Source organism: Myxocyprinus asiaticus, chromosome 33 (assembly GCF_019703515.2).
Source record: "Myxocyprinus asiaticus isolate MX2 ecotype Aquarium Trade chromosome 33, UBuf_Myxa_2, whole genome shotgun sequence".
Taxonomy (NCBI): Eukaryota; Metazoa; Chordata; class Actinopteri; order Cypriniformes; family Catostomidae; genus Myxocyprinus; species Myxocyprinus asiaticus.
This window is the reverse complement of record NC_059376.1, coordinates 21,259,955-21,280,121: the sequence shown is the minus strand read 5'-3', so window position 1 is coordinate 21,280,121 and position 20,167 is coordinate 21,259,955. Positions and strand designations below refer to the sequence as shown.

The 20,167-nt window shown below is 38.9% G+C and overlaps 1 protein-coding gene across 1 annotated transcript in view; it reads right to left on the bottom strand.

The window, feature by feature from the left end:
* LOC127424373 (growth hormone receptor-like) overlaps window positions 1-19,938 on the bottom strand; it is a 58,480-nt gene extending 38,542 nt beyond the window's left edge. Inside the window, exons 1-2 of the mRNA XM_051669506.1 lie at window positions 19,791-19,938; window positions 6,418-6,527 (exon numbers count right to left, since the gene is read on the bottom strand). Coding sequence (XP_051525466.1) covers window positions 6,418-6,511 — 94 coding nt within the window. The 5' untranslated portion in view covers window positions 6,512-6,527; window positions 19,791-19,938. The remainder of the gene's footprint in view (window positions 1-6,417; window positions 6,528-19,790) is intronic.
* Window positions 19,939-20,167: the final 229 nt, after the last annotated feature.

The window sequence follows — 20,167 nt, the reverse complement described above, 5'->3', positions numbered from 1 at the left end:
AGCAGTTCCATGTGTATGATTTATTAGAGACATATCAACATGCACACATCAGTTTGACAGTGCAGTCCTAAAACAGCTGGCTCAGTCCATGCCAACTCACACTCGCCTCCAAAAGGCATACTCATGACTTTGAAATTCCAGCCAGAAATTGAAGAGTCACGATTGCCAGACCTGCCTAGCAAAATACTACACAAATATGGCCTCTGTCCGAAGGAATAACTCAAGATGCATACTGCTGTTCTCAATCAAACTGCAGACTGTCCTCAGAATACCTTTGAATAGATGTGTTTTATGGGGCATGGCTGAAACATTTTCTTTAGCGTGCAATGCCTGAGTTTGTTGAGTAAACTCATGCACATTAAGATGAACTCATGTGGTGTTGAAAACTCCAGTAATCAACTCCAGCACTCACAGGCCAGATTTCATAAGGTAACATGTTGAAAGGTTGGAATAGGCCTAAATACAATAGACTGGATACATCTGAAAGTTACAGATGTGATTATGTCTTTTATGTGAAATGTACATTTTTAATTCCCTTTCCACAATTTATTTGAACATCTTGGCATGTTAAAACTCCGGAAGCTACTAAATTACTTCAACAAAATGTGAACGCACTCTCAATATTTTAACCCTTCTCTGATGTTCAGGTCATTTCTTACACATTTAAGAGTAAAAAACTGAAAAACTAATCTTAATCTTGTATATGGTCCCAAGTTGGAGTATTACCAGGGTGTTGCTACTGTATGTGGTTGCTAAGGTAATGCTAGATGATTGCTGGATGGTGGCTTACTGGCCAAGTCAAAGAAGACCATCCCCAAGTCTCAATGATATTCTTTTCAATGGAAATCTATAGGATTTTATTTTACTGTGTCCGTTGATTAGTTTTTTCTTTTCTGTGGATTGCCACCTCATCATTGTGGAGGGGTGTGTGTGCCCCAATGGCCCTGGGAGCTGTGTTGTCTGGATCATTGGCTCCTGGTAGGGTCTCTCTTGGCAAATTGTTCCCAGGCAAGAGGCCAGATGAAGAGCGATCCAAAACTCCCCTATGATGTGGCCAGCAGGAAGAAAATTTACCTCGCCCGGAACAGGGAAACTGGGGCCCTCTCCTGGACCCAGGCCTGGGAGAGGAGCTTGCAGGCTATAGATGAGAAGGTCGCCTCATTGTGACTTCTTGTTGCAGGGGGCAAAGCTCTGACTGTGGTCTGTGCTTATGCACTGAACCACAGTCCAGATTATTCAGCCTTCTTGGTGACCCAAGTGCCTGTCGGAGTGGCAATCCTAGAACCTGCTGGTAGATACCTGTGGTGAAGGAAGCTGTCAGGCTGAAGGTCATTTGTGCCTGTCGGAGTGGCAATCCTAGAACCTGCTGGTAGATACCTGTGGTGAAGGAAGCTGTCAGGCTGAAGGAGGAGGCTTTTTGGGATTGGTTAGCTCACAGAACTCCAGACTCAGCTGACAGGTACCAGCAGGTCAGAAGGACTGCAGGGTCAGTGGTTGTGGAAACGAAAACCTGGGTGTGGGAGGAGTTTAGGGAAGCAATGGAGAAGGACTTTTGGTCAACTTCAACGACTCAGGAGTGGAAAGCAGGGATTTGTCCAGGCTGCTGGCCGGGGCGGGGAACTGTTTTACCTCATCCGGCGATATAGTCGAGCACTTTGAGGAACTCCTAAACCCGACTAACACGCACTCTATGGAGGAGGCAGGGATGGAGGACTTGGGGGGGTTGACACCCATTTCCCTGGCAGAGGGCACTGAGGTAGTCAAAGAGCTCCAAAGTGGCAAGACACCAGGGCTGGATGCCCTGAGATGCTGAAGGCCCTGCATGTTGCTGGGTTGGCTGACACACCTTTTTAGCATTTCGTGGACGTCTGGGGTGGTAGCTATGAATTGGCAGACAGGTGTGGTGGTTCCCATTTTTAAAAAGGGGGACAGGAGAGTGTGTTCCAACTATCGAGGGATCACACTTCTCAGCCTACCTGGGAAAGCTTATGCCAGGGTGCTGGAGAGGAGACTCCGGCTGATTGTTGAACCTCAGGTTGAGGAGGAACAATACAGATTCCGTCCTGGTCAGGGAACAGTGGATCAGCTCTTTATCTTAGCGCGGGTCCTAGAGGGGGCGTGGGAGTTTGCTCATCCAGTTTACATGTGTTTTGTGGACTTGGAGAAGGCATACTACCGTATCCCCTGGGATGTCCTGTGGGGAATGCTGCGGGAGTATGGGATACCGGGGCTGCTGGTGTGTGCCATTCGGTCACTGTATAACTGTTGCAAGAGCTGTGTCCGCATCCTCAGCACTGAGTCAAGCTTGTTCACAGTGGCCGTTTGACTCCAACAGGGCTGTCCCTTGTCACCGATCCTGTTTGTGATATTCATGGATAGGATCTCAAGGTGCAGCCTAGGTGTGGAGTGTGTCCAGTTTGGGGACCTCAGGATTGCATTCCTGCTATTTGCAGATGATGTGGTCCTGTTGGCATCATCATGCTGTGACCTCCAGCATGCACTTGGGAGGTCTGTGGCAGAGTGTGAAGCGGTTGGGATGAGGGTCAGCACCTCCAAGTCTGAGGCCATGGTTCTCTGCCGGAAAAGGGTGGATGGCTCTCTTCAGTTAAGGAGAGAGCAGCTGCTCCAAGAGGAGGAGTTCAAGTATCTCGGGATCATGTTCAAGAGTGAGGAAAAGTTGGAGCGTGAGATCGACAGGCGGATCGGTGCAGCGTCTGCAGTAATGCAGTTTCTGTACCAGACCGTGGTGGTGAAGAAGGAGCTGAGCGTGAAGGCAAAGCTCTCAATTTACCAGTCGGTGTACATTCCAACCCTCATCTATGGTCATGAGCTTTGAGTAGTGACCGAAAGAATAATATAGCAAATACAAGTGGCCAAAATTAGCTTTCTTCATAAGGTGTCAGGGCTCACCCTAAGGGACAGAGTGCGAAGCTCTGACATCCGAGAGGGACTTGGAGTAGAACCGCTGCTCCTCCGCATTGAAAGGAGCCAGTTGATGTGGTTCGGACATCTGATTAGGATGCCTCCTGGAGGTGTTTCGGGCATGTCCAACTGGGAGGAGGCCCAGGGGAAGACCCAGAACATGCTACAAGGATTATATCTCTCGGCTAGCCTGGGAATGCCTCGGGATCCCCCAGGATGAGCTGGAGGATACGGCCGGGGAAAAGGACGTATGGGCTACCTGGCTTAGTCTGCTGCCACCGTGACCTAGTCCCGGATAAGCGGTCGAAGAAGGATGGATGGATGTTGATTAGTTTTAATTAGTATTAATCAATACTTACCTATGTAAATACACAAAATATTAAAATAATAAAGTGTAAATAATAGTGACTGGATTTTCCACTCATTTTTTTTCTGCCGGCCAGACTTTTAAATTCTGAAATAAAAATCTTTCAGAATTCAAACCATGAGTCTGTATTAGTGCTGCAATTTCACTCAAAATCAAGCATTTACTACATCTCTATTATAAAAGAATAATACTACCACTGACATATACAGGTAGTGCTCTTTCCAGAAGAAATGTTACCATAAAAGTTTAAGTTCAGTGTGAAAAACAAACCTATGTCTGTGTTCATGTTTAATATCAAAAGAGAGATTTGCTGTATATTTACTGTAATCTACCAGGTCTTTTTAGACACGAACAATACAGTTGTTAGGAATTTTCTTCAAAACAGAATGTTATTAAGAGGAGAGTCATTCTTGCTCCAGAGAGGACTTGACATGACACTCTTGGAGTGCAAGAGACATCATCAATACTTTTGGTCCATTTTTTTCAGAAGAGAAAGACTGTAATTTTTAAAAGTATGTATCTGTTACTGGAACATTCCAGGTTCAATACAAGTTAAGCTCAATCGACAGCATTTGTGGCATTATGTTGATTACCACAAAAAATACTTTCTACTTATTTCCTTTTCTTTAAAAAAAGGAGGCAGTGAGGCACTTACAATGGAAGTGAATGGGGGCCAATCTGTAAATGTTAAATTACTCACTGTTTCAAAAATATAGCCGTAAGGTGTTCATGTTCATGTTTCCATGTCATGTTTTGTGTTAATGTCTTTCATTACTTGAAGAGTGGTAAATCCAGAAACATGAAACCAAACAAACTTGACTTGACTTGACACTAAACACAAACATGATCATGGACATGGACTTGACCTAAGCACGCCAACACAAACAAACATACACATTCAATACCTGAACCTGATACAATGGAAACATGAGACTTCTGGACAACAGAAACATCAACCAATGAACAGACAGAACTATAAACAAGATAACAAGACAATGGCTATGAACCAATGACATAACAGAACTAATAACAAGACTATGAACCAATAGGAACAAGACACATGAACATGGGAAACACATGACAAGATCACATGACAATGAAACAGGAAATAACATGACATTGAACTACATTTCAAAATAAAAGACATTAACACAAAACATGACATGGAAACAAGAACATGAACATGAACATGAACACCTCTAGACGTGACACATAACACATAAACAATATGCATGTAAACATGATTTTAGTGTTTAATTACTTTTTCAGTTTAAAGTTATATCCAATTTTTGGATATTACAACATTGTTGTTATGACAACATAAAGCCGTATACTCTAAAATTACAGTTAAAACGACAATTTAAACTTTACAACTCAAATAATACATACGTTTAAAAAAATAATGTAAATGCTTTTTTTAAATTATAAGCTTCATATTGCTGACTTTAAACACTTAAAAATTGGCCCCATTCAATCCATTGTAAGTGCCTCACTGTAAGCTTGATTTTTGCTTGTTTTAACGAAAAGGAGGGACGAGTCGAAATTATGTTTTGTGGTAATCAACATTATGCCACAATTGCTGTTGATTGAGCTTAATGTGTATCAAACCCAGAATATTCCAAAAAATATTTTATCAACTTTTAAGAGTACACTAGCATATCCACCTAGATGCCTAAAATCTATCTGGCATGTACTAAAAGCTACAAAAACTCCCATTTTGATTTCATGGGGTCTTTAAAGTAACATAAATATTAATGAAATGATACATTGGACTTGATTTTCCCCATCACAACTGACCAAACAATCCAAAACACTGAAAACTATACTTAAATACTAAATGGCTCCAAAACTAAATAAAACAAAATGTTAAAAAAGCTGAGGTGGTAAGGTAATACATTTATTCAGCAGTAGTTAAATATTATCTTAATACATTTAATTAGAATATTTAAACATAAAACACTCATAATGAACTTTAATCAAAGTGCTGAAGTCTTTGCTCTAACTTGTGTTGCAGCTACTGGGTCGTTTACCCAAGTCATTAATTGCACCTGTGAAAGACTAATTACAAAAATATCATTCCCCATTACGTATCACTGTCTCTAAAGAGAATTATCAATGTTTCATTATCATTCTTTCCTCTCCCCTATTCTGTCTTTTATCAATGATTTGCTACATGCAGTGATGACATCTGAATTGGCTCACCATCACCCATAAGTGCCACTGTATCCAGTCCCTGGACTTTGGATGACCACAGTCAATGTGTTTACTTTCAAACAAAACTATCTATTGAAGGATTGTTTGACTAGACCAAAGTAAAACGTTCTGTGTGCTCAAAGGTGAATAATCTTGACACAGGCCCAATAATTTTATGATAATGGCCTGGCACAGACATCTACAGTTTTCTGCTGTCATTGATAAAAAACATCTTTGTATTTTCACTCATTTACAACATGGCTAATTAAGATATTCAAGGTGTAGTTCACCCAAAAAAGAAAATTCTTTTATCATTTAAACACCCTTGTATTGTTCAAAATCCAAACCCATATGACTTTCTTCCATTCAACAAAAAAGGACGATACTTAGCAGACTGTCCAAGCTACTCTTCTCCATATAATGAAAGTGACCAGGGATAGTCATGTTCACAATTCACTTTCATTAGATAGAAAAGAGGAGCTTGGGCATTCTTCTAGTTACTGTAACTGCCTTTGTGTTAATTTATGCTGTTTATGTTGTTTTCTGTAAATTGTATGTCTGTTCCAACATGCTATATTTGTATATCATTAACAAGAAGAGTTATTCAAATGAGCCAAATTGGGATTCAAAAATCTCTCCTGCATATTTTTCTCTTCTGTTGTGTATACTTGTATTGTTCTTTTATTCTCATGGTGCTAAATAAAAAATAAAAAATAAAAAAAATAGAAAGTCATCTGGGTTTGGAACAACATCAGGGTGAGTAAAGTTTGACAAAATTTTATTTTTTGGGTGAACTATACCAATTTACTATTGCTCTTAGATGCCTACAGTCTGTATCCCCAGGCAATTGACAGCTAATTTATTTAGCTAATTAATTTTGTCCTATCTGCAATGTGAAATGACAGATGTTGTTGTCATTGTATTAACTGCAGTACCTGGTGCGAACAGCTCGGATCCGCGTGCAGACACCAGTTCGCTTCCACAAAGCAAGCCCAGGTAGAGCAGACTGAGAGAGATAGAGAAAGCCATAGTTTCAGCTGTCTCCCTGTGCGGAAAAAAGGAAAGAAAAATCATTATCAGTGGTAGTCATGGATGACACCCCTCTGAGAAATACTGAGCTGCAAATCCCAGCCCCCATGAGCCATCTCCTCATCCCCTCAGTTTATTTTCCAACTCCTCCACAGCAAACGCATTGGCTGTGACCACCACTAATTTTTAGCTGGTCAGTGTGAAACGCTATACGTGGACACACACCACACAATTATCATCCAGACACAACCTCTGAAATACTCAGCTCTTCTGGGCTGAAGATGGTTTTCATTACCTATGGGGGACCACACTTCTTTTAAGTCTGCATGAGGATTATTGCACTTGTTTGAGAGGAAACCAGCATTAGGCACAATTCATTTGTTCTAATTTAATATTTCTCTAAACCATGCTCAATACTGTCAAAACAATTAAAATAGCCATCAAAAAGCTTTCAGAAAATTCTGAAAATGTACATATATCAGAAAATGTATATATATATATATATATATATGTACATAGCAGTGTTTCTCATCAGTTACATAGACTGTGGCGCCCCGCCATCAGATTTTTTCCATTTTTCCATTCTATTTAAATTCAAATTAAAAGTCTGCATTCCAGTCCAATTCAAATTCAGAACTGGAATTTAAAATACTATTTAGCACAACTCTGGAGAAAACTGTGGGAACATACAGTACTCCTTCTAAATACATACACTTCTAAACAGATTGTGTGAGGGATATTTGCTCAAGCTTTTACAACAGGTTTCCTGTGTTAAACATCAATCTCCATTATAAAATTATATTCGACTCACTGAAAACACTTTTGCATTTAAAATGTCAAACGCTCTTGCTATTGTGGCTAAAGGTCCCAGTGAAATTTTATCCCACACAGAATGAAGCACAGGTTCAATTGACTTCTACTTAAATTAGTGCTAGATAGTACCTTTGGCAAGTTGCCATACCCACACCATCACTGCATTTGTGATTTACTTACATGGGGACACCTCACGATTTACACTTTGTGCTGGGTTGAGACGTGGTTCTGTGGATGACCCTTGACTGTATTCCCTTGCCACTTTAGGCCTTACTCAATAACACCCCAAATATAATGGTTTGTCTGAAATCGTGATGACAATGTGAAATGGTGACAAATTACTGTCATAAACATGTGGGGTGAACAGATTTTATTTGGCTACCCCAAGAGCTAGGCTAAAAATAAGTACTCTATTAATGTTTGGTCACCACCATAACTCATACAGCTACATGAATCCAGCTTGAGGCTGATGGTTCCTGTCTTGACAGTAGACCAAAGGCTGGATTACACAATGCGACTTAACACCGATTTAACCCAAACTGGGCTAGTAGGCTCCAGTCTTCAGATTTTGGGACAGTCAGAGATGACAGATTTCACAGATTATCGTATAGCATTTATGAGGTGCACATACTCCGATTTCTTACCCTCAGACTCTGGTTCCATCTAGTAATAGTATATCAAACGTGTTTCATATTTTAGAGCTGACTACAAAGGAAATCTTGTTGTGTATGATGCTCCATGACTACAATTTTAAGTCATACATGACCAGCCGATAGAAATCAAGCGTGCAAGGCCACAAAGCTCAAGAAATAGAGATGGTGAACAAGCACTGAAAGAAGAGCTCTACGATATAGGAAAAATGTATTCAGTTGTGGCAGGATGTGTTACTATGATGTCGACAACAAGAGTTAACAGGAGGGCATGTGTTTCCGCTGGAGTTTGCTATGTCATCTGTCAGTCGATTGTTGTTAGCCCGTAAAATGATTTAAAAGTGCCTACCTGTGCATGTAAAGTTTTGGTGGTAAATCCAAAGGGACAAATACTTTAATAACAATGTCGTTACCTAGCTACAATGGAAAACAGCTGTCACTAGTACTCATGGTGGTTCGCACATTGAGCATGTTTACATGCACAATCTTACACAGATTATGTTTAATCATCCGTCAACATGTAAAGTCACGTAAGCACTTTAAATGGTTTTCCTTTATAGGGTCATGGTCATAAACAGTTTAAGCAAAAAAATGATCAGCACTCATAGATTTTGCCCATATCCTGATTTTGTGTTGCATGTAAACAACTGTGTTCTTATCAGCTTATCCAATGAACACAAGTGTTATGCACATTACTGTTTACATTTTGATGTCAACATCAACAAATAATCAGATGATTTCAAATAGTTTTTCATTTGTTGGTTTTCTGCACTGTCAGATTATTTGAAAAAACATATTTTTGGAAGCAAGAAAATTGGTATTATTTAAATAAAATGGGCACACTGATGCAAAAGTGCCTACAGTTTCTAGCACTTCAAATAAAGTTAATGCATTTTTTGTAAACAAGGACACTTGGACAGCTAACACAAACAAAATATACTTCAATTAATAAATGAGATGTGTGTCTAAATTCATATTAACAAACATGTCTTTTCATTAAAATATAGACCACACACATTACAGATAAACAAAGCCTGAATTCTACTTTGAAATTTGGGTTCCACATTCAATGTACTGGACTTCTCAAGACTTGGAGATGGTATAGAAGACACAACGACAGTGATATAGACTATCTAGAAAAACCTGTTACTCTTGACCATATAGCAAGTTCTTGCCTGAGGTCCAGTCTTGCATGCTGGTTTCTAATATATTCTAAGCAACGTCTGTTATTGGTCAGCATTTGAATGATTGCTTGCTGCAACTGTAGTTAAACACACTCGCTGATGAGGCAGCATACCGCAGTTTGGACCAAAAAGTTCAACCGGGATAGGAGTGCAATTAAACTCGGGTTTGGACCAACCAATCAAACTGAGCTTAAATCTGTATGCCTATATTTATGTATACAGCCCGATAAAATCTGATAAAAGGTGGAGAAAACACTAATGCTATGGTTTAAATGCCCACCAAATAAATAGCATGAGGCTTTAAATATTCTTTGTGAATAAAATCCTAATTGCACAATCAATAAATACAACTGCACAATAAATGGTGTTTAGACAGGCAATGTGATGTGTTTCTGGATCTAGTTTGATTAATGATGAGTTCTGTGCCCGGTTGCATAAAACACCTTAAGTTTTTCCCTTGAGTATAACACTTAAAGTGTGATTTCCCCTTACCTGAGGAAATGACTTGAGGGTGTTGCATATAATCCCTTATACACTTCTCTTAGGTAAGGGAAACCGTTAAGGGATTTACGACAGTGAGTGAGGTTTTACCGTAATAAATCTACTGTTACCATGGACACGGCCTCTGCGAACTTTCAAAAGATCGGAAATGTCCCGACCAACACTTGGGCAATTTTACCACATAGAAAATACTTTAACTTTACACTATGATTTTATTTTAATATTAATGACTATTAAAAGTTTCTCTGTATCATTATTCATGTCTAAATTAATGTCCGACCTCTTCTGAAGCAGCACGTAAATGGCATTGTCATGTCACCTGTTAGTTTTCACAGCACTTTTCAAAATGCACCGATCACAGTAGTTTATGATTACTGCATAAACATTTTTTTCTGGATAACTCATTTTCTGGAGGATACACATGCGGATTTCAATTTGTATCTGAGGTACAATCTTCAAATTTAATCGACTGAAATACTATTTTTTGAACACATTTTCCTGTGTAAACCTCTTGAGTTTCGCATGCAAACCAATTAATGGAGGATTCTGCTTTTACGGCCTTTTGAGAAAGACACCTTTGAAAGACTGCCCGGTAAAGTTGGATTACAGGTGCAAGACGTTAAGATGCTTGTATAACTGTACAAAGAACCGACTGCCATCCCAAATTAAGGATATTAGTGATGGTCAGTAGGGGTGTATTATATATATATATATAACAATTTGCGATATATCACAAATGAACTTGTGGTATGATTTTAATTCATGAATTTGACAGTTTATAAAGATACAGAGAGCAGATAATACTGGGTACACTTCTGGTTTGTGTGTGTTCCTATTAGATCGCCCTCCAGCTTGTTAGCGATTTCTCATATTGCGTGACCTTTCAAATCTGTACTCCTGCAACAACTGCAACAGTTTTTCATCACTTAAATGGTCTAAACTGGGTTCTCCCAATCGTGAAAAATTTGCCTTAGCACACTATACTCTTCAATTGGTTGTATAAACGTAGCTACTTATACATTTTTATTAACCTATACTTAAAGTGAAGTTTCCTAACCTCAGGAAATACTTAGGAAAATCTAAAAAATGTCAGAAAAACAACATTCAGGTTTGGTCGTCATATCCCAACCTATTCTGGGTGATACTTGCATTTGAAAAAAACTAAAAAATCCTATATAATGCTTACTTAAAAGTTTGACTAATTTAGAAGGCTTGGCAAAACCAACTATTACATAGAATTATGCTTTTAATTCTCTTTCTGTCTTAGATTCACTTGGCCTCATGTCTGATGTGAGTCAACAAACTTAGCTTAAAACCACTTGATCCTCTCTCTATTCTTCTCCCGGTGCAGGGGCCCCTCCTTGGTCAGGTATTAGGGAGGCCCCATTACTCCCTGGAATGCTGATATCATTGCATACAGCAGGAGAGTGTAAAAAGAATTACACACCCAGAATCTTTTTTTATCTGTTCTATTGCAGCCAGAGATGTGAGAGTATAGATTCAGTCTTCTGTGCAATTATGTCAGAAAACACAACTATAAGCTGCAAGATCAAAATAGTGCAAAACAATTAGTAAGCTTGTGGGCCCCAACAGTATTTTGTAAGCATTTCAAGATACCATAAGCCATAATGGTAGAATTCTATAATTAAACAATAAGGAAGGATCCCTTCTGTCTCTCAAAATCAACTCATCTCTGTTTTTAATGAGACATGTAAAAACCATCCCTGGTAAGGGGGCCTCTTTGAGCTTGCATTTCTTCACTTTTGTGCCATGTGGAAGGTGTGTTTGTAGATACACTGGGAGGGCCTTGATAGTGTCCAGTCCCACGAGGGAGTTAAAGGGGCATAGCAGTCTACACAGAGGGCCTGATTGTCCAGATAGACATGAGAGGGTGGAGGGAATGGAAACTCCCTTTGGATTGGCTGAAGGAGTTTTCCCACTTCTCTTGATTACATGCATGTGTATTTGGCAATGCAGTGACAATTTACAGATTCTCACCCTTTAACCTACTAATTATTTCTGCGAGTGTTAAAACGGTCCATTATGGACAACATTCACAATCACACCATGCAGGTCCGTGTCCTTGAAACAAATCTTACTGTAATGTTTCTCTTTTGAACACTAGATCCTACTTTTGGGGGCATTCACATATTTTTCAACTGAATGTCCCAGCAAATGTTAACTTGTTTATTTATTCTTATACCCCTTGTATTATTATAACTCAGCGAGCAGTTTGTCGTGCAGCTTTCTCTGAAATCCACAATCAGGCATAGCAAGAAAATAAAAATGTTGGTATTATTTAAATAAACTAGGCACACTGATGCAAAAGAAGCAGTTTGTAGCAGTATGTAGCACTTCAAATAAATGTAATACAGTTTTTGTAAACAAGGACACTTGGACATCTAACACAAACAAAATATCCTACAATTAACAAATGAGATACGGTATATGTCTAAATTCATATCAGCATGCATGTCTTATTATTGAAATATAGAACACACACATAACAGATAAACAAAGCCTGAATTCTACCATGAAATCTTGCTTCCATATTCAATGTACTGGAATTTTCAAGACTTGGAGGTATAGAAGAAGACACGACAACAGTTTTAAAGACTATCTAGAAAAACCTGTTACTACCATTTAGCAAGTTCTTGCCTGAGGTCTAGTCTTGCATGCTGGTTTCTCTGTAATATATTCTAAGCAAAGTCTGTTATCAGTCAGCATTTGAATGTTTGCTTGCTGCAACTATAGTTAATTTAAGATTCTAGAGCTGGGTTGCATATCCACCCTTTGGATGACCTTTTGAGGAAAGGTCTGGTCAGAAATCAAAATTTTTCAAATCTTGCCAGTCACATAAATTCTGGGCACATTTGCATTTGACAAAAGGCTTGTTTAAGTCACCTACTCCAGGGGTGTCATTCTCAGTTCCTGGAGGGCCACAGTCCTGCAGAATTTAGTTCCAATTCTGCACAAACACATTTCGAGTAATCCTGGACACATTGATTAGCTGGTTCAGGTGTGTTTAATTAGAGTTGGAGCTAAACTCTGCAAGACAGTTGCCCTCCAGGAATTGAGTTTGACACCACTGTACTACACTAATAAGTCTAGAGCTCAAGCTAACAAGCACAACAAGTGCACAGCACCATTCCCATTGGGAAAACATCCAAGACCGAATTAATAACATCCAGATTTATCAGTGACTAATACATGCAGAGTTTACCATTAAAATCTGTTGGTCTCCAAACTAGATAATAAAAACTCCAGAGTCACTGAGTCATGCTCAGCTCTGATGGTGCACACACAAGAAGAAGTAACACTAAATCTCTGTGCAGATTGAATGGCGTTGACAACTTTTTACTCTGGTCCCCCTATCTTATCACAAACTGTATAGCATTAATAAATGTAAACATAAACATTGAGCTCATTTACATGCATGATCTTACACTGATTATGCTTAAGCTGACAACATGGAATGTCACGTAAACGGCTGAAACAATTTTCCTTTATCGGGGTACGGTCATAAACCAACATGATCACATGGGAAGTCAGCGTGTTAGTTCCAAGAGTTCCAGTACACTAGGATCGGTCACATTATGAATGAATGAATGAACCTTACATTTATATAGCGCTTTCTGACACTACACTCAAAACGCTTTACATTGTGAACAGGGGACTCTCCTCAACCACCACCAGTGTGCAGCATCTACTTGGATGATGCGACGGCAGCCATAGTGCACAAGTACACTGACCACACACCAGCTATTGGTGGAGAGGAGAGAGGAGAGTGATAGAGCCAATTCATGGATGGGGATTATTAGGAGGCCATGATTGATAAGGGCCAGTGAGGGGCGGTGGTGATTTGGCCAGGACACTGGGGTTGCATCCCTACACATTAGAAGATGTGCCCTGGGATTTTTAACGAACACAGAGAGTCAGGACCATGGTTTACCATCTCATCTGAAAGACGGTGCCTTTTTACAGTATAGTGTCCCCGTCACTACACTGGTGCATTAGGACCCACACGGACTGCAGGGTAAGCACCCCTGCTGACCTCACTAACACTTCTTCCAGCAACAACCTGAGTTTTCCCCAGGAGGTCTCCCATCCAGGTACTGACTAGGGATGCACCGATACCACTTTTTCTCTTCCGATCCGATTCTGATATCTGAAATCTCAGTATCGGCTGATACCGATCCTGATACAATACCAGTGTTGTTTTTTGCATAATCAGTTTAGAATATCTTTACATTATTGTGTGGAACTAATTATGGGTACTCTTTAATATGTAAAGAAACACAAACCCTTAACTACACATTATTTCAATATAAATGTATAGCTTATTAAGAAAAACTTTAATTTTAACTATTCTACTGGATAATATAGCAACAAATTAACAGTAATTCCAGTATAATTCTTCAGTAGAAAATAAAAAATGTTCATCTGTATCTGGACTTTAAATAATTCAGGTTTCTTTTTTTGTTCAATTTAGTTGTAAGATATCAGTTCACTTTTCATTCACACAGTTATTCACAAGAACCCATTCAACTAAAATATTGTTATAATTTGTAAACAAATAATAAATTATTATTAATATTACTTCTATTATTATTGCCTTTTAGAATTTTTTGTACAACAGTAATATATATCAATCATGTACCTTCAACTTTAAAACCCTCAGGCTTTTATTTTGACATTCTGAACTCTCCAGGAAGTCCTGTATGTCTCTGTTTGTAAGCAAGTTCACAGTAGTTTAATTCACTTCTCATTCAAATTCATGTAAAATGCTTCTCCGGTGCCGTTCTAAATGCTAGTGAACCGAACTATTGAGCATCTACATCTGAGATGTTGTTCGTGAGAAGCGCTCAAATATTGCACACCGCGTGAAGACTGAAAATAGCTGTGAGTGCCTCACCAGCCTGTGTGTCGTGCTTATGTGTGTGTGTGTCAACAGAGCAGCACCATTCACGAATGCGCTGGCGCTGCACGTGCAAACTATATATTTACTTATTAAACGCAGCCTTTTGCGATTCACAGAGCTATCGCATGTCTTCAAGTGGTTTTGAATAAAATGCATGAGTCATATGAACTACATTAATGGTGATTTTTTTTTTTTTAATGTCATTTTTGGAGCATGACAGAAATGAACATGACTAACACAGTATCGGATTTGGATCGGGCTCATCGGACCGTTACCCGATTTGTCTGAAAACGTAAGTATCGGAGCCGATACCGATCTAGGTATCGGATCGGTACATCCCTAGTACTGACCAGGCTCAAACCTGCTTAGCTTCAGTGGGTAACCAGGCGAGAGCTGCAGGGTGACATGGCTGCTGGTAAATCATTATGCTCATCAGACATTTTTCCAGCATGTTTACCTTCCCCTGTGGTGATGATTTTGAGCTTCATCATTGCTTGACTTTGGTAAATACATAAAATATAACTTTATTTAAAGAAAAATAACATTTTGGCTCTGGTAAGTAAACAGCAGTATCATTTTTTTAAGATTTCTAAATGTAAACAAAAATTTCTCTGGCTTTTGCTGTATCCACAGTACAGCACAATAAAGGTTTATAGAATTTTGGTCACAAACAGTGACATCATATGAAACAGGTAAATTAAGTGGAAAATCAGTCCTTTTTTTCTTAAATATATGAAAGATATTCATGCAAACATCTATTACTCATTGTAGCATAATTTGCCTATGTTACTACAGTAAAGCTCTCCATCTACAGAGATTGTTGCTATTGCACAAAAAAATAAATAAAAGAGGATATGAGACAGGATCCGTCCTTTCCTATTCTAATCGATTTAGTCAGTCGAGGAAGATGATATGCAAGGTTCAAAGTTGATATTCAGCCACCGCAGTTGCACAAGTAAGCAAATAATCTATTATGGTGAAACAAGCACAAATCCTTGTGTAAACCATTAGCCTATCCATAAGTATCTGCATGTAACCAGAAAATCATTGGAAAATGCATGTCCAATACACATGTGGAACAATGCTGTGGTTATGCTTGTGGTTTTAACACTTAATTTACTGGAATACCTTAATAAAGATTAAAGGGACATTTCACCCAAAAATCATCATTTACTCATATTGTTCCAAACCTGGATAACTTTCTTTCTTCTGTAGAATGCAAAAGGACATGGAAGAAGGAAAAGCAGAATATTAGGGACTCACAGCCTCAGTCACCATATACTATCATTTTATGGAGAAAAAAATACAATGAAAGTGAATGGTAACAGAGACTGTCAGTCCATAACATTCTGCCTTCTGTGTTTCACGAGAGAAAGAACGTTATACAGGTTTGGAACAAAATAAGGTCATTAAATGACTAAAGAATTTACATTTTTTGAGGAAACTATCTCTTTAAAAGTGGACTTCTGCCTGCAACATGGTATGGGATTCTTTTCACTTTGTGATGGCATTCAGTTCTGGCCGGTGAGACCCGATCATCTCTGCTGCTCCTATTTCACAAGGGCAGTGGAAAGTCTGGGTCAGCAGAGGAGGCTGCTGGAGGGGGATGCAGCCACATTCTGCCAAACACAAAAGTGCAATTCAGCGTGTGTGTGTTTGTGTGTGCATGCCTGTGTTGGTAGAAATGACTTTAGCGATACTGAAACTAAACAAGAAGTAGAGAGATATCAAGCTACCAACACTCAGGGTAAACTGAGGTTGTGCAAGTTCATTGAGAGAGTGCTGCAAACCTGTATGTGTTGCACAGGTCTCCAAATGTCTAGACATTTTTAATTCTGAGCCATAAGCTTGTGCATTGTAACAATAAAACACCTAATACACGTCTCTGGTATATACAGTTGAAGTCAGAAGTTTACATACACTTAGGTTGAAGTCATTAAAACTAATTTTTTAACCACTCCACAGATTTAATATTAGCAAACTATAGTTTTGGTAAGTCATTTAGTACATCTACTTTGTGCATGACATGAGTAATTCTTCCAATAATTGTTTACAGACAGATTGTTTCAATTTTAATTAATTATACCACAATTCCAGTGAGTCAGAAGTTTACATACACTAAGTTAACTGTGCCTTTAAGCAGCTTGGAAAATTCCAGAAAATGATGTCAAGCCTTTAGACAATTATCCAATTAGCTTCTGATAGGAGGTGTGCTGAATTGGAGGTGTACCTGTGGATGTATTTTAAGGCCTATCTTCAAACTCAGTGCCTCTTTGTTTGACATCATGGGAAAATCCAAAGAAATCAGCCAAGACCTCAGAAACAAAACTGTGGACCTTCACAAGTCTGTTTCATCCTTGGAAGCAATTTCCAAATGCCTGAAGGTAACACGTTCATCTGTACAAACAACTGTACACAAGTATAAACACCATGGGACAACGCAGCTATCATACCACTCAGGAAAGCGATGCATTCTCCAAGAGATGAATGTAGTTTGGTGCAAAAAGTGCAGATCAATGCCAGAACAACAGCAAAGGACCTTGTGAAGATGCTGGAGGAAACACGTAGACAAGTATCTATATCCACAGTAAAATGAGTCCTATATTGACATAACCTGAAAGGCTGCTCAGCAAGGAAGAAGCCACTGCTCCAAAACCGCCATAAGAAAGCCAGACTACAGTTTGCAAGTGCACATGGGGACAAAGATCTTACTTTTTGGAGAAATGTCCTCTGGTCTAATGAAGCAAAAATATAACTGTTTGGCCATAATGACCATCGTTATGTTTGGAGGAAAAAGGGTGAGGCTTGAAAGCCAAAGGACACCATCCCAACCGTAAAGCATGGGGGTGGCAGCATCATACTGTGGGGGTGCTTTGCTGCAGGAGGGACTGCTGCACTTCACAAAATAGATGGCATCATGAGGAAGGTAAATTATGTGGATTTATTGAAGCAACATCTCAAGACATCAGCCAGGAAGTTAAAGCTTTGTCGAAAATGGATCTTCCAAATGGACAATGACCCCAAGCATACCTCCAAAGTTGTGGCAAAATGGCTTAAGGACTACAAATTTAAGGTATTGGAGTGGCCATCACAAAGCCCTGACCTCAATCCTATTGAAATTCTTGGGCAGAACTGAAAAAGTGTGTGTGAGCAAGGAGGCCTACAAACCTGACTCAGTTACACCAGTTCTGTCTGGAGGAATGAGCCAAAATTCCAGCAACTTATTGTGAGAAGCTTGTGGAAGGCTACACAAAAAGTTTGACACAAGTTAAACAATTTAAAGGCAATGCTACCAAATACTGACAAAGTGCATGTAAACTTCTGTCCCACTGGGAATGTGATGAAAGAAAGAAATAATTCTCTCTACTATTATTCTGATATTTCACATTCTTAAAATAAAGGAGTGATCCTAACTGACCTAAGACAGGGAATGTTTTCTACAATTAAATGTCAGGAATTGTGAAAAACTGAGTTTAAATGTATTTGGCTAAGGTGTATGTAAACTTCTGACTTCAAATGTAGCTAACCTACATGGTAACCATATTCCAGCACCCTGATCTCTGTCACTTCATGTTATCAATCAACACAAGCTAAATGTACTTGGAAGCTTGGTGCAAAAAAGGCAGTTACCATAGACACAGACAGAATTTAGCTAGGACAAACATTAAGGGGAGACAACTAAATGAATTACTAATGGCCACAATTTTGTTGAATTGATCATTAATAATGAATTTAAATAAATAATGATTTTCAGGGTCAATTACAGCAGAACAGGTTTTGCAATTGGCATGTAAGAATCATCTACAGGACCCCAAAGAGAACAGTTTTTCTAAATGTTTGTTTGAACAGCTCCTTGGCATTGAAAAAGGCTAATATTTTGCAAACGGAAAACCAACCAATGTCAATTATAGGGCTTACATAAGTTCCTCTGTGCATGTCGCACCTTAAGAGGGAAACCTGTTCAACCTGTAACCTTTTTTGTTTGTAGTGATTTCAGATTTTGCTCAAATCTGACAAACTATTTTCTCTGTTCGCTTAAAAGCCACTCTTATGAAGCTGTTGTGTGCACTGTTTTATTCAAAGGCTCGTTTTAATCCAGAACTAATTAATGACCTTACATTTCCGTTTAAGCGTCTGTCAAGATAATGAAGGTGTTGGAAGAAAATGTGTCTACATGGGAAACATTGATTCAATTGATTCATCTCTTTGCTCAATGTTTCAGTAATGTCAAGGATGCTTGAAAATGTAAAATGGCACATCTTTTTAGACATTTCTATCTGGAAAAAGTGCTGTTGACACTTATATTATTATATAGTATTATCATATTATAATAACTTTTATTTACAAACATTATATCATTGTTAATAGTTTATAAGTTCATGTACATTCAAATATGAGTATTTATGAGTTTTATATGTATAAAATAATGGTTGACAGTGTTATTGAAGAAAATTAAAGTGTTATAAAAGTGCAATATTTCCGTTACTACATCTTACTCTTTATGCATTGCAGACACGAAGCACAAAAAATAATTACAAAGCCAGACAATAACATCAAAAAACAAGAAAACGATGTAAAAACACCAGATGTGGGTTTAACTGTGACAACCTGAGATTCTTTTGAAACAGTGAAGAGATGCCAGCTTCTACAAACTGAAATGCACCTTAAGTGACCTAAATTATAATGCAATTATACCTGAAGTGTCATTATAAGGTTTAAAGCAGCATGCAGCAGACACCTCCATGAAAGACGCCTGGTGAAGAAATACAATTAAATTCACAACAGGAATCTACAGATTTGTATGCATTCCGTTTAACTTGATGCTATAGCCTTAGTTTAACAAATGCCATAAATATTATTTTAAACTATTTCTAGCTTTTAATAAGTAAGCTCGTGAACGAGACGGTCTGAGGCCCCTTTTGAACACAGAAAAATAAACGTGCACTACTTCTGCTCAACTACACTTATTTCAACTCGCGACCAAAGTTGAGACCTAAGTAGATAAATGTCAGAAAAGCAGGGAAAAACATCATGACAACACGTTAAACAAGGCTTTGAAACTATGAAACACTTAAAAAGTGCTTGCTTTCACAAATTGTTTGTCGTCCCGTGTTGCACGAGCAACGTGTTGGGAGCCCCTCTACAACTCCTATAATCGTGATTTTTAAATGCATGCATTGCACGAGCTGTGACAAGAAGAGAAAACTCACTCAGCACCAGAGAAGTTGTCCGCGACAAAAATCTGCTGCGAGTAATTTACTTTTTCAACTGTTCGTTCATCCGGATCACCAGATTTGCGTGCGTCTCTCTATATTCTCCCCTTTAAATACGATGCAATTTCGTGGCAGGATGACCCCCAAAAATATCACCCGAACATTATTTCGGAAATACTGTTATGCGTAACGCGTTGCAGGGTTTTCATGTATAACGCGGTAGAAAGTGTTGACAGGATCTGTCGGAGGGAGTGGGGGCACAGCGCGGATACTGAGGGGTCTCACGTTGACTGCGTACTACAAGTCTCCAGCTTGCACATTCACTGCTCTCGCTCAGTCATTGGCTCGCGCCCCCTGCCGACAGCGCAATACCC